The sequence below is a fragment of the Rhinoderma darwinii genome, chromosome 5 (assembly GCF_050947455.1).
Source record: "Rhinoderma darwinii isolate aRhiDar2 chromosome 5, aRhiDar2.hap1, whole genome shotgun sequence".
In the NCBI taxonomy this organism is placed as follows: Eukaryota; Metazoa; Chordata; class Amphibia; order Anura; family Rhinodermatidae; genus Rhinoderma; species Rhinoderma darwinii.
Window position 1 is genome coordinate 39,449,972 of NC_134691.1, and position 14,526 is coordinate 39,464,497.

At 41.6% G+C, this 14,526-nt stretch overlaps 1 protein-coding gene across 1 annotated transcript in view; it reads left to right on the plus strand.

Moving 5' to 3' along the window:
* Nucleotides 1-10,022, plus strand: part of DPYS (dihydropyrimidinase) — a 69,145-nt gene extending 59,123 nt beyond the window's left edge. Inside the window, exons 8-10 of the mRNA XM_075825839.1 lie at nt 2,994-3,201; nt 6,480-6,563; nt 8,828-10,022. Coding sequence (XP_075681954.1) covers nt 2,994-3,201; nt 6,480-6,542 — 271 coding nt within the window. The 3' untranslated portion in view covers nt 6,543-6,563; nt 8,828-10,022. The remainder of the gene's footprint in view (nt 1-2,993; nt 3,202-6,479; nt 6,564-8,827) is intronic.
* The last annotated feature ends 4,504 nt before the right edge of the window (nt 10,023-14,526 follow it).

The following is a 14,526-nucleotide window of genomic DNA, read 5'->3' on the forward strand; positions in this document are numbered from 1 at the left end:
TGTCTTTTGTTTAATGGCAGAGCGGGGAGATACCTCCCTGCTCTGCCGTAGTGTTCAGTGGCGTCGCGCTGTAGCAGCCATAGCGGCTGCTAGCGGAGCCTCCGGCCATGGTGGGGGCCCGTGCCGGCGGGCGACACGGGCCCCCTCATGCCGCGGGCCCCGTAGCAGCCGCTACGGCGGTAGTTACGCCACTGATCAGTAGTTTTCAACAAATGAAAAGGTAAAGTTAAAATGTAAGTTCTCCCAAGCTACGGAAAATTACCAACAAGTGACAAACCGCTGTAATCACTGTGTCTGTCACTACTTTATGCTGCCCTCGGTCAGGGCAACATAAATATCTATCTTTAAATTCTATCCTCTGCCAGGTGTTCAAGTGCCACTTATCGAGGGAACCGTTTTCTAGTTTGTTTTGTGCACGGGTCCTATTCATTTCAACAATTCAGCTTTTAGCCGCTCACGGTTAAAAAAAGCGGCATAATCATTCTTGCCGCGGTTCCGCCTCTGACCTCCCATTAAAATCAATGGGATGCAGAGAAAGCGTTCTTCGCTTAATTTTTTTGCACGCAGCCTGCAATGGCCGCGGGTGAAAAATGCTGCGAAAGCCATGGCAAGATTGTGCATGCAGGTCAAAATCTGCCTCAATATTCTTGAAGGAATTTTGAGGCATATTTTTTTCTGCCTGCAAATTCCTCCGTGTGAACAGGGCCTTAGTGTCTCACTGTAACTTCGCAATTGTACCGCCCAGAGTGCACTATGTGCCTCTCTGTGCCCAATGTCATATAAGGCAGGAAAATATAATTGTATACAGTGCCATCATATTCTCTACCCCATAGAGGTCAATTACCGTCTCGACAAGAGCATTTCTGCCTTAGCGGTTTTACAAAGTTGTACACTCTTGCCCAGAAAATAGGACACTGCCCTTACTACCCATCTATAAGTATACACAGTAGCATCCTATTGTCTTCTTCTGGATCAACACGGCATGAAAATAATAGGTGGGGTTGATGGTCTTGTGTCTTTTTTTCAACCGTACTAAGTATGTTCGAACTAATGGGACTTGTCACAACTATTTGATCACTGTCCGTGAAATGTTTGGAGGTGTGCAGACAATTGGATGCTTTTGAGTTTGTTTAGTAGAGTGTTACAGAAAACATCGCTTTAACCTAGTAAAGCCTCTCGCTGCGTTCCCTGCCTCTTTTCATCAGCAAGATTTCTCCTGAAGTGACAAAGTGCACACAGGAACATCCCGCTGGCGTCTTTATCCAGCTCTTACTCCATGGCTTATAAATTACAGAGTTTAACGCCATTAAATGTGTCTGAAGTGGCAATAATCCCTTCAAACTGTTTGTGCAATCAGAAAAGGTTAAAGGCAAAATAAGAACATTTCAGAGGAGCAGGTAAAGCAGCACGGGCTCGCTGACCTAGATTTATCAAGTCTGGACAAAATGTGTTCGTTCCTGTCTGGCTCCATTCTGGCCATCTATCAGAGTGTCTGGAATAGAGTTTAGAACTTGGCTTTGGGGAGCAATATACAGTAGGACAGAGTTTATGTTTGGACTGAACTTCTCCAAATTCGAGGATTATGTCACCAAGCCGACATTTTATTGTTTGTCTATATTGTGTTACATAAGTATCTTATTATTAAAGGGGTCATTGCTGGGAGACGTACAACCGACACTGGAAGGAGATCGCTCCTGGCTGACACTGAACTGGGAAAGTGAGAGAGCACTCCAGTAATAGTTGCAGTACACATGGCTAAGGAGAAGTGTAGGGGCGCCTGTAGGGTAGACATGGGGTACATTCATCCAGCCATAACAGAGAAGGGATTGGCTTAGCTAATGAACTGAGCCAGGCAGCCGTCCCCTTCATCATATATCCGACACATAGAGGGGGGAGGAAGTGACCTAACAATATATACAGTTAGTTTGCCGTTACTGGTAGTGCACTCGACCACGAGGATTACATATATTCTTCCCATGTGGGAGGTACAGCACTTAGTTACAACTCTATACAGGTGGAGCAGGCTGGCAAGATAGCTGGCTTGTTATTTTATGTGACCGGTAGTGCAAGGGCCAAGGGCACCACTCACTTAATGCAAGGAGAAGTCTGCTCCGGCCTAGTGGGCCGCAAGATGAGGGCTGCATGGTTTGGGCCAGTACTGGCTATTTCTAAATCATTTTCGTGTGGCTAGACACTGCCGGCTCACTCTTCTGTTTTGCTTGTACCGAAAGTCTCCTTTACGTTCCTCCTCTGACCTATCTAGCTCTCTTCACAATATGGGCCACCTCCCCCCCGAACCGCTTGCTGTTCGAGACCCTGCTGCAGCTCAGGCCCTAGCACAGATACAGCCGAGCCCGGTTTTCACATGCCTCATATGACGCTACAGTTTCAGCTCTCTCTCTCTGACCCAACGCTCTTCTGCTCTAGTCCACCGCAGAAACAGAAATGGCCAGAAGCGCACTCCCTCAAAAGTCACCACCCTATCTTATCTACAGCTCACAGATTGCAGTGCTTGGCATGACGGTTTTGTGCTGTTCCTATCCTATTCCTTTCAGAACGCAGTTCAGGTTTCTCCTGCTCTCCTTCAACACTGAACACTGTTTGGCGGGCTAACCACCTTTTTGTACACAAAGTGCTGCCCCCGGCGTGATGACGACCCCTGTTACAGGACTCTAGCAAACGCAACCCAAAATGGCGTCCCGCCGTACATCCCGGTGCCAATGTTCTATACACAACAAGCCAGGATCCACCTTTTTTATAACAATGTCACAGCAACCGTTGCGCTCGGCATCTTCGTTATCAGATAGACACCGTGTGTAAAGGCACAGTACACAATTAATACAATAGGACAATAAAATGGCCCCATTCTTAAGGAAATACAATCTTTCAAACTATTGTGTTAAAGGAGCCATTCATATTTACAATAATATAGAAACATTAGTAATGCTATATTGGATGTTATACATATGTGATCTTATCTTTACTTTATGCAGGACAATTTCGGTTAAAACTCATCATCAAGCTGTGAATTTCAATATATTTGAGGGAATGGTTTGCCACGGAGTCCCTCTGGTCACCATTGCTGGAGGAAGAGTTGTGTATGAAAACGGTACCCTGCACACTTTACCCGGCCACGGCAAATATATCCCAAGAAAACCATTTGCTGAATACGTTTACAGCAGGATCTTAAAACGGGATGAGGTAAAAGCATATAGAGCGTGATTTAGTCAGTTTATCACTGTCAAGGGAGATTTAAAGGGGTCGTCTCATCACAGACAACCCCTTTAATATGAGAGCTGGCTCTCAAGACTGATTTTGCCGGGGAAAGTTTCTGTCGGCTGACCATTTGTACTGCAACTGTTTTATTGTATGGTGGTCAATCAGATCAACGGCCATCCATGTAATATTCAGAGTCCACTTCTTAGCGGCTCTCCTCTCTGGCTTATAGGGACCCCCCTCCATGAAATCCACATGTCCTAATATGGGACCTTCACTTTGTACAATAAAATGATTACATTTGTTTTTAATTCTTTTTGTGCAGTTTTGCCCCAGGCTGCCAACTATATTTAATAATTTTGAAATCCAAGTAGGAGGAGGCGCCAGCTACTTCCTTGACTGATGTTATAATTGGACTACACTTCTCAGCATTTCTTGTTTTTCAACTTTTTTTTTTTTACCCAAAACGAGAAGTAAATCCTAAACATATGTATACTTCTTCTCTTTGCATCCAGGCCTAGTTTTGATTTAAAAAAACAAATGCAAAAACGACACTAAAACTGCACCCAGTCTAACTCCTCTAGGGGTCTGTTCTGTATGCGGCTCCAGTTTAGGTCAATATGAGCCATATACAGATGTGTTCAGATTGCCCCCTAGTGGTGGCATCTGGCAGCTGAGATTTTTACAGGTATATGTGTGGGTGGGGCAAAGTACTAATGCTCTGTGCTAAAGAAATTTTATGCAATGATTTAAATTCTTTGATACCCAGCGAAATAACTGATCAGATGGCACAATTTAATCTATAGCATTCCCCTTATATACGACTTGGATTAGGGTCAAGGTACTCAGCTGGCCCCATGACTTAGGTGCTTATAACTGGTCTAGTAGGTTAGTTCTCTAGATCACAGCTAACGGGATAGGGGGGTCAGACACTTGGAATTAGAATTGTAAGTACAATTGCTATGTGTTATGAAAAATGTTAACGTCTCTTTAAACATGTCGGCAAGGCTGTACAGAAGGTAGGAACCACAGCGTGGTCAGGGAGCCCAGAAATAGTCAATGGAAGTCAGACAGAGTCAGATTCGGTACCAGGGGTGAGGCGTAAAGCCTGGTCAGAGAAGCCACTGTCGGTAACAGTAATGTAGCAGAGCCAGGTATGCAGTACAGAAGTGGGTATTTCAGGAGAGTAGCCAGACAAGACGAGATTCAGTAATGGAATTGTAGCAGTACCGTGTATGCGGAACATTGGAGAGGAGTCAAACAATTCGGGTCAAATAGAGAGTCCAATTCAAACAGAAATTGACTGAAACACGCAAGCCTTGCTCGGGAATTAACCTAATAACTGGCACCGAAGCTAATGTGCTGCTGTTTTTTAATACGGAGCCTAGTCCTCTTATCAGGCTGGCAGTCATTTTCTCTACGTACGACCCGCATGGCATCCCTGCCAGCCCTGCCGTGAGAGTCATTGCGGCAGCAGTTGGGGGGACTGACAGAGGGAGCTGGATCGCATTGAGGTGGGAATGTAACAGTTTCCTAGTAAACATTGTAATTCTAGGTATACTATACATTTTTACTTCTTTCTATAGCAATTATTACACCAATTCCTCAGCGGCACCATATGAAAAAAAATTGTTAGGAATCTGTATTCTCTATAGATGTATTGCACCTATGGAGATAATAATGTGCTTGTCACAGGCATCCGCATACTGAATATGTACACCTAGCAGCAAGCTCAGGCATACTGTGAAGATTTCACTCTTCATGGCAAAAGCGTTTGTAGAAATAATTTCCTTTCCTACATTGGATTGCAATATATAGCCGCAGAAGCCACCGGCGTCTGATGTTTCATGATAAGTAATGTCATGTAAAGTGCACATGTTACACCGCTAGAGCGTCACAAAAAAAATAACTGGCCCAATTTATTATGGAATAGATCAACCCACCTTATTAATCCTTAATGATCAAACGCAGTACCTCATGTTTGCTTTGTTTTAACGGCATTTTGCCCTGCAGTGGCATGAGGTGCCATTTGTAAACATTAGCAACATTTTAATTGAGTTAGATTAGATCCAACTGTCAAAAAAAAAATCAATTCTGTGCCACAAAATACATTACCTGTCACAAAATAGAATTCTTTGAAAAAAAAAATAACAAAAAAATTATTTGTTGCCATTCTGTTTCACAAAATAATATTCTATATTACAATACGTCATTCTATGCCACCAAAGTATTTTCTGGGTTACAACATTGCATTCTGTGACATAAAAGTGTATTTAGTATCTTAAAATGGTATCCCGTATCGTTTGGCTCTTCGGACTAGATCATAGACAATGTTAGTTTGACCAAGCATGAGATTGTTTAGATCTTTTGATCATCATCCATATAATGTGTCAATGGAATTTGCCAGTCCATTGCCTATATTTGATGAATAGTGATAATAGAACCAATTATATAGTAAATTGTTAGCTTGGCCAATCAGAGGGGTAACTTGGACCTCCTGGACCACCAATGCATCTGTAAACAGTCCCCCACCTACCATGTGCCATTTATTATACTGGTGTGTCTTATGTGGCAGAGGGGTCTTTGGGCCCCCCTTAGGCACCAGGGCCTGGATGTGACTGCTACCTCTGCACTTCCTATATGAGACTTACATTTTCTGATCTTAGTATTTAGACTTTTTTTTAACCAAAATTAACAACCACATAAATGACCAACCTAAAATTATATATAACTGGTCCCCCTGTGCAATAAACAAAGTATTGGAAAATGATGGAGGCATTACATTCTGTAATACAGAATAACATTTTGTGGCAGAATACCATTCCACAAGACAAAATACCATTTAGTAATGCAATTTTGTGGCAAATTAGTACTTCTTTTGTGATGATTTTTTTTTAAAATACAACATATATTCTGTTTACAAATGGCACCTCATATAGTGAAGCTAACACAATACTGCTCTGTCGACTACGCTATTCATTCCATCAAAACGAAGGAAACCCGGAAACCATTTGCACCGGATTCGTCACCATTGAAATCAATGGTGATGCAAACGGAAACCTATGGTTTCCGTTAGTTACAGTTAGGGTTCCGTTCTGACGGAAATCTCAGACGGAACGTCAGACCAAAACCCTGGCGCAGATGTGAATGAAGCCTTATTGTGACATGTAATAATCAGCTTTGATCGGGTTCTTGATCACTAATACTTAATCCTCGATCATTTGATCTGTCTGTGTTTTTCAAAAAAGTCTTTTTTTTTAAAGGTATGTCAACCAGCACCAGTGCAGAGAGAACCGTATAAGGGTGAAGTCACCCAGTTAAAATAAATGGATCTACATTGTCCGCAGGTAATGTTTACTATTATATTAATGTATGCTGTTCTTGTGACTAGTATTCTATGGAAGACCTAGTTTTTTCCCAAATAACTGGTTTTCTCATATTGTAAATTCTGGCCACAGTTTATCTAAAAAGACAGAACAGGCTCCCGTCATTTTATATGTGAAACCCCAAGAAAAGTATGGGATGTATATAATAAAACTTACAGAATACATGGGTTTCATAGTTACAAATAAGCTAAGCAACAGCACTCAATGTCAAGAAGCAGCTGCAAAAGCAAATATGATTTAAGGGTGTATAAAAAGAGAGATAAAAACCTGTGATTAAAATGTAGTATTACCCCTCTATAAATCCATTGTAAGGCCACATCTTAATTATAGAATTTAAGTTTTGGGCTCCACATTATTAAAAGGATATAGGAGAACTGGAGAGGGTTCAAAGGCGATCAACTAGATTATTAAATGGGATGGAAGGTGTTTTAATGAGAGGCTAGAGAAATTAGGCTTGTTCAGCTTGAAAAAAAGACATCTTAGAGGGGATCTTATTAACATGTATAAACATATGTGTGGTCAATAGAAATAATTAGCACATGATCTGATCCTTCCAAGGACTCGACAAAAGACCAGAGGACATTCATTGCGTGTGGAAGAAAGATGTTTCAGACATCAATATAGGAAAGGGTTCTTTACAGTTAGAGTAGTCAAACTATGGAATGCCCTACCCCAAGAGGTAGTGATGGCAGATGCTATGTCAGTATTTAAAAAAAGGCTAGATTATTATTTACTGATGAATGGCATTGAGGTTATAACTAATCAAGCAATGAATGACGTGTCATTTATTGGGAAAGGTTGGACTTGATGGACCTGTGTCTTTGATGGACTTGATGGACCAGTTGTACTATAGTAGAGTTGAGTTTGTCATGTGGCACAATTCACAATGATATCACAACATGTTATTTACGGTTTAACATTTAACACTGGAGTGGAAGGTAAACCTATAAGTTATCTTATCTCAGAGTGCACAAAAATGTTTGACAAAAATTTACGAATCCAGCACTGCTACACCTGTATGAGACCGTGAAAGTAGTAAATTCAGTGATCGAATGGCACTTGGTAAAATAATAAACTTTAATTCCTGGGGGTACTTTCCTATCATATAATTCCCATTAAGGAACGGTGCAAACATTGTTCACTTTTTATATAATAGTCACTGATTCCTCTAAACTGTGAACTTTGAAAATGACAGAGATAAAAATTCCAAAATCTGCAAACAAGTGCAGTTTCTATTAAGCCCAGTGACCTCATTAGAGAACATGGAGAAAACACTGGTAAGGCCCTATTCACATTGCGTCTGTACTATCTGCCGAGCATATACGTTTTTTTTGTAAAAACGTGGACCATTAAAAACGTCTACAAACGTGTAGCATTTTCTGTTTACTTCTTTATAGCGTGTACATTTATTTTATACTCATACGTCAGTATACATTTCTGTCCATTTTTTTTAAAGTGAAGACTGATATAAAAAAAACTTTGCATACATCGTTTATTGAGATCAATGCTAAAAAACGTTATGTCACGTATACCTTTTTCTTTTAAATACAGAGTAGCATAGCAGACTAAATTTTTTTAGTATTTTAAAAAAAACAGTGTCCCAACGTAAACCATGACAAACATAGACCAAACGGATGCTATTTTGGTCTAAGTTTGACCCATCAATAGTCTATGTATATGCTGATCAATACGTTTCAATACTTTTTTAGCGTTTAAAAGCGTATACGATAGGCGGATAGCACAAACACAATGTGAATGGGACCAAACAGCATTGGTTCAGGTGTCCTTGGGTCCACCGGAGGAAATAAATCAGAGATTCCACCCTTCATCGTTACAGAACATATCCACATCCATGACATATCATCAATCAGGTCTAATAGGATATTTGTGAGTCATCCTATAAGAAATAGACCTTAGTAGCAAGTGATTGGCTCCAGATATAGTTCTCTTCTGCTGGACTTTCGCTTCAGAGCCTGGGCCCATCATGGCATCCTCTGTTAATCTGGTGGCCAAATTGACGCTGGTAACAATACGATATTGGGGTATTAGGTTGTGGTCTTATAAGGAAGACTAGGGACAGGAGACTGGAAAGGGAGAAGTTATCAGAGATTCTATGGAACGTTCTCTACAAGATATATACAAGATACCCATACTTATTATTGCTTCTGTACTTTTTATTTTTATTTTTACTTTTAATGTATATGCTTTTGTCTTTGTTTTTAAAGGACAATGTATCCATGATGGCAAAACTGGAACACCAAGGTCAAGACTATTTAAAATATGATGTATTGTACGGTGTCTTGCATGACCAAATATCGCAACTGGTGCATTACAGGGCACACGCTTTCATTCCATGACTCTGTAGTTCTTGCGCTGCACCACCTACATAATCAAACTTATTCTTATTGATAAATGGTCTCTTACTCAGATCAGTATTTCACTTCTTAGAGCAGCAGCTTGTGCTCCAAAATAGCTCATCCTCCTATAACTGAAGGGTGCAACCACTGTCAGCCATTTTGGAACCTATGGACAATTCTCTGTGGTCACCCAGGCAATCAGCATATATTATAACATATATTACTGCTATGCCGCTTAATTTGCTCTATATTATCAACCATTAGTCCTATATTATAATATCCAGTTGTGTGTTAAATCTACCATACATATAGATATATCAACCATATACGTCATTTGTGCTATTTCCTTTTAAGTCAAATCATAATAGAGCTGAGTATTAGAGCTGAATTTGTCACGTTATATGGGATTTTCCATAGCACTTAGATCATAACTAAGTTATTGTGGTGCACAAAAAAAGCAGTTAGGCCATCTGCGTTGGAGGCTCCGTTAGGGGCATCCATCACAAATCCAGCCGAAAATACCAGAAACAATAGCTCAGCATGTTGCGCCATTGTTACCGGTAAAACCGCAGACACCCCAACGGAACCCATTAAAGTCATTAGGGGCCCTCGGCTGCCGATGGTGTCCATCGTGCAACGGAACTGGCGCTTCCAGTATTTCTGATGTTCTGCTCCTCTAACGGAGCAGAACAATGGAAAGCCGAACACTGGTATGAACTCAGCCTTAGTTGACAAATTTAGAATCTCCGTCTTGTGTGTTTTGTTCAGGGTATTTAAAAACAAGCCTAAGGAAGTGAACAAAAACCTCGGCCCAGGTGAAGGAAAGCCCAGCTACCACTCTGGTTCAACTGTTCAAAGCTATGAGTAAAGTTCTGCATGAAAATGAACAAAAAGCAACATTGTGTAATGAAGGCTATAGAAGCTAAATGTCAATTCTAAGAATGTTTCTGGTTTATAAACAGTTCTCTGTATGTACGAAATACAATTTGGCAAACTCACAGTAAATGTTATAAATATTTTATATATTATATTAAATCATTACTCCCTGTCTTGTCTAATTCTATGTAATGGATGTTGTCTTATTTTATTTTTATTATAGTTTATAAAAAAACAAACAATCAATTAAAACTAAAACTAAAACATTTAAATTACAGAATTAGTTTTAATTTTTTTTTAAGATTCAAGGTAATTTCCCTTTGTAGCGAGCAGCTCACACAAGTGGAACAGTATTGTATGGGTACTGCTGTATATTTTATTGGCCCTGGCACCATTGTATGGGAACTATTTTGGTTGGCACTATGTGACTACATCTGTATAGGCACTACTGTGAGTATTCTCTGCATAGGGGTAATACTCTGCAGCAATGTCGGACTGGAGTACCTTGGGCCCACCAGAGGAAATAATTCTTGGGGCCAACAAGTCCGCTCTATAGAACTAATGCAACCCCTCTTAATTGTGTAGTAAACCAACGAGCAATATTACCACCACATAGTGAGCATATAGTGGTAGACACAAGTCCTACACAAGCGCTCTGCAGACATATTAAAGGCGTTTTCCCATCTTAGGCATTTATGGCATTTCCACAGGAGATGGCAAAATTGTCTGATAGATGCGGGGCCCAGCTCTGGGACCTGCACCTATATCTAGAACTGGCCGCATAATTCAGGTGACTAGTGGAGAGTGGGTCACGCATGCGCGCAGCACTCTCCATTCTGTTCAATGGGAGTTACGGAAAGAGCCGAGCAAGAGCTGCTCGGCTGTTTCCATAAAAACCATACAACAAAATAGAGAGAGCTGCGCGCACGCGTGACACTCTCTCCAATAGTCTCCACCTGGATTCTGTGGCCAGTTCTTGATATAGGTGCAGGTCCCAGAGCTGGGCCCCGCATCTATCAGATATTTTTGGCATTTCCTGTGGATATGTCATAAATGTCTAAGATGTGAACACTCCTTTAATACAATGCAGGGAAATACAGTGACTCACCGGTGACGTCTTCTCAGATTGGAGTCGCACACTTTTTCTTTTCGATCCGGCCCAGATTGCCCTGACGCCTTCTCCCGACTACAAATTGTCTCTGTAGAATTTGCAACACAAACATCCTTGGCTTCTCGCTTTTCTAGCACCTCCCCACCCTTTATAAAAACCTCACCATTTATAGTGCCCCAGATGGAAATAATGCCCCCTTGGTGCCACACACTATAAAAGTACCCCCTTTAGGCCCCACAATAATAGTGCCACACACAGCTCGCTGTACATAGTGCCATACACAGCCCCCCTCTTGTAAATAGTGGCACACACAGCCCCCCCTCTTGTAGATAGTGGCACACACAGCCCCCCCTCTTGTAGATAGTGCCACACACAGCCCCCCCTCTTGTATATAGTGCCACACACTGCCCCCTCTTGTAGATAGTACCACACAGCCCCCCATCTTGTAGCTAGTGCCACACACAGTTCCTCCTAGTAGATGGTGCCACACAGCCCCCTAGTAGATAGTGCCACACAGCCCTCTCCCTGTATATTGCCACACATCCCCCTGTAGATAGTGCCACACAGCTCTCCCCATGTAAAGTGCCACACAGCCCCCCTAGTAGGTAGCGTCACACAGCCCTCTTCTCTGTATAGTGCCACACAGCCCTCCCCAGTAGATAGTGCCACACAGCCCCCAGTAGATAGCGCCACATGGCCCCCCTAGTAGATAGTGCCACACAGCCCCCCAGTAGATAGCGCCACACAGCCCTCCCCCTGTATAGTGCCACACAGCTCTCTCCCAGTATATGGTGCCACGCTGCCCCCCTAGTAGATAGCGTCACAAAGCCCCCCTGGTAAATAGTGCCCCACAGTTGCCCAGCTCCCCCTAATGCTGGCCCTGCCTACAATAGTAAGCAGCGGGGCAGAGAGACAATGTCTATGTTCCGCTGCCGGATAAAAGCAGCTCGCTGCCTTGGCCCACCAGAGGATCCTCCGGTTGGCCAGTCTGACGCTGCTGGGCATCCATTATGAGCAGTTGTTTGGAGACAATATGCTGTGCACTTTTGACTTGTGCACCCAGGACAAAGAACAGTATTGTCTAATTATTGGGATATAATTTGTGGTGTGACCAGACTAAAGAGGTTGGCTTAGCACAGACATTGAAGGCATATTACTAGGACTTTCCAGCGGCTGTATGGATGCCTGGATGACCATTAGGGTATGTTCACACGGTCTATTTTCGGCCGTTTTTCGGCCCGTAAACGCCCAAAAAATGTCCGAAAAATCGGGAGCAGAACGCCTCCAAACATCTGCCCATTGATTTCAATGGGAAAAACGGCGCTCTGTTCTGACGGGCCATTTTTTTACGCGGCTGTTATGAAAAACGGCCGTGTAAAAAAACGGCCGCGAAAAAGAAGTGCATGTCACTTTTTGGGACGTTTTTGGAGCTGTTTTTCATAGACTCTATTGATAACAGCTCCAAAAACGGCCGTAAAAAACGAAGCAAAAATCGCTAGTGGCTTAAAAAACGTTTTCCTTTGAAAACAGCTCCATATTTTCAGACGTTTTTGAGTTTGTGTGTGAACATACCTTTATAGTCAATAGCTGTCCATGTAGCCGCCCTGAGAAAGCCAAGCCAACAGCAGATGAAGTTTCGCAGTGCTTTCATATAAGTGACCTGCAGGGGTCAGTTATGTTAGATATATCTAGTCCAGACAATTCTCTATGAGCTAAATACATCAACAGCACAAATCACTCCCTCGTCTTGATGATCCCATTAATTGACAGCAAGCAGAGAACTTGAAAATGATGAGAAATTAGAACACAAAGTAAATGAGAAAGTTTCATAACATTTTATTATACTGTAATTAAGCTTTATTTATGTAAAACCAAACTTTAATACTTTACTACTTTAATATTTACATTAAAGGGTAACTAAACTTTAAAAAAAACTTTTCACATGTCAAAGTGACATGTCAGAAGTTTTGATTGATCCAAGCACTGAGACTGCCACTGATCGGTAAAATGAAGGGGCAGAAGCACTCAGGTGAGTGACTGTGATGCTCTGTTTCTGATCGGCTTTCCTCGGAAAGCCGAGCAAGCGGTCTACGGACTCGTATACTTTCTGTTGAGCCCATACATCGCTCGAGGATAGCTGATTAGTAACTAAGTGGCACAGCGTTCCTTCTTCGTATTAGCGATCGGTTTGGGTCTCAGTGCTCAGACCCCCATCGACCAAAGCTTCTAAAATGTTCCTATGAAATGTCAAAAGTCGTTAACATTTAGTTACACTTAATTCTAAATAACTTTTATTTACATTTGAAGTTAGGATACTTTAGAAACATTCACCAGCATTGCTGCAGGATTGGATATCACAAATACACAGCATAGATCCAAATGTACTCCAGATCCAGGCCCTACCATTGTTCATTAATTATTTTGTGATAAGATGTGTAATATGTCTGAATTTTCCAATATCATTTGAAAAACATCAGATAAAAAATACTAAGAAGTAAATATTTAATGTAGCGAGAGGGGAAATGTGGAGGTCCTGTGCCCCAATGTAAAATGTATAACCGGGCCCTCACCTACAATATTCCATTAATAATACTGGTGTCTTCTTAGCTTGCCGAGGGGCCTTTGGGTCCCCTATAGCTACACCCCTGAATGTAGCTCTGTACTGTATTACTAGAAGGTTCTCTGGTGTGCAGTGCACTTTGACTGGATACACGAGACTGCAAATTAAATTTTCTATACAGCACTGTTATATATATTGAGAAGAAAAGACAAGACTATTAAAAACTTCAGGGGGTTATCTGGTTCAGAAGACCCATGTTCAAATACCCTATTAGGGAATTCTAATAATAGAGAGGGAGCCCCTCGTTCAGGACCTTCATTTATTAGCAAGTATGGAGAATGGCTACAAAGAACATCAGAAGGACCCATTGTGTCCATTCAATATATGGAAGGACCTTTGGTTGCAATGAGAACTTGTAATGCTTCATTTATCCTGTGGAGGCACTGCAGGGAAATTAAACACAGATTACAGCTGATCGCTGGGGGCTACAGTAGTGACATAACCTGTGATCATCATATGTTGTTGGTCCCTTATACCAAAAAGTGATTATCCATAGCAGGCAACTCATTTAATACGAAATCGTTGAAGGTCTTTGTGCATGCAGCAAATGATTTGTCACAGTTACGTCAGCACATTCAGGCCTCAAGGCAACTCTAAATATGATTTTCAGAAGAGAGGAAGCACCAGTTGTGCATTCAATATACCATTTAGTCAATTTGGTATCCTGCATCCTGATCTCCAAGGGCGATAAAAATGAACATTGATGCAGATTGTGAAACAAATTATTTATGGAACCAGGAGTGGCTTGAAAAAGGTCTTTTTTTGGTCACCTCATTTTGCTTCATATATCAGTGTTCCTTTTTTTTTTAGAAGAGAAGAGGAAGTGAGTTGGATGTGTCAGTGTGAGTGAGTTCCCTAATTAAAACATCCACATTTCCAATAAACAATATCTGATAAGATAATCATGATGACATCATCTCCATGAGTTCATTAGATTTTGGTAATAGGGGAATTGCTATC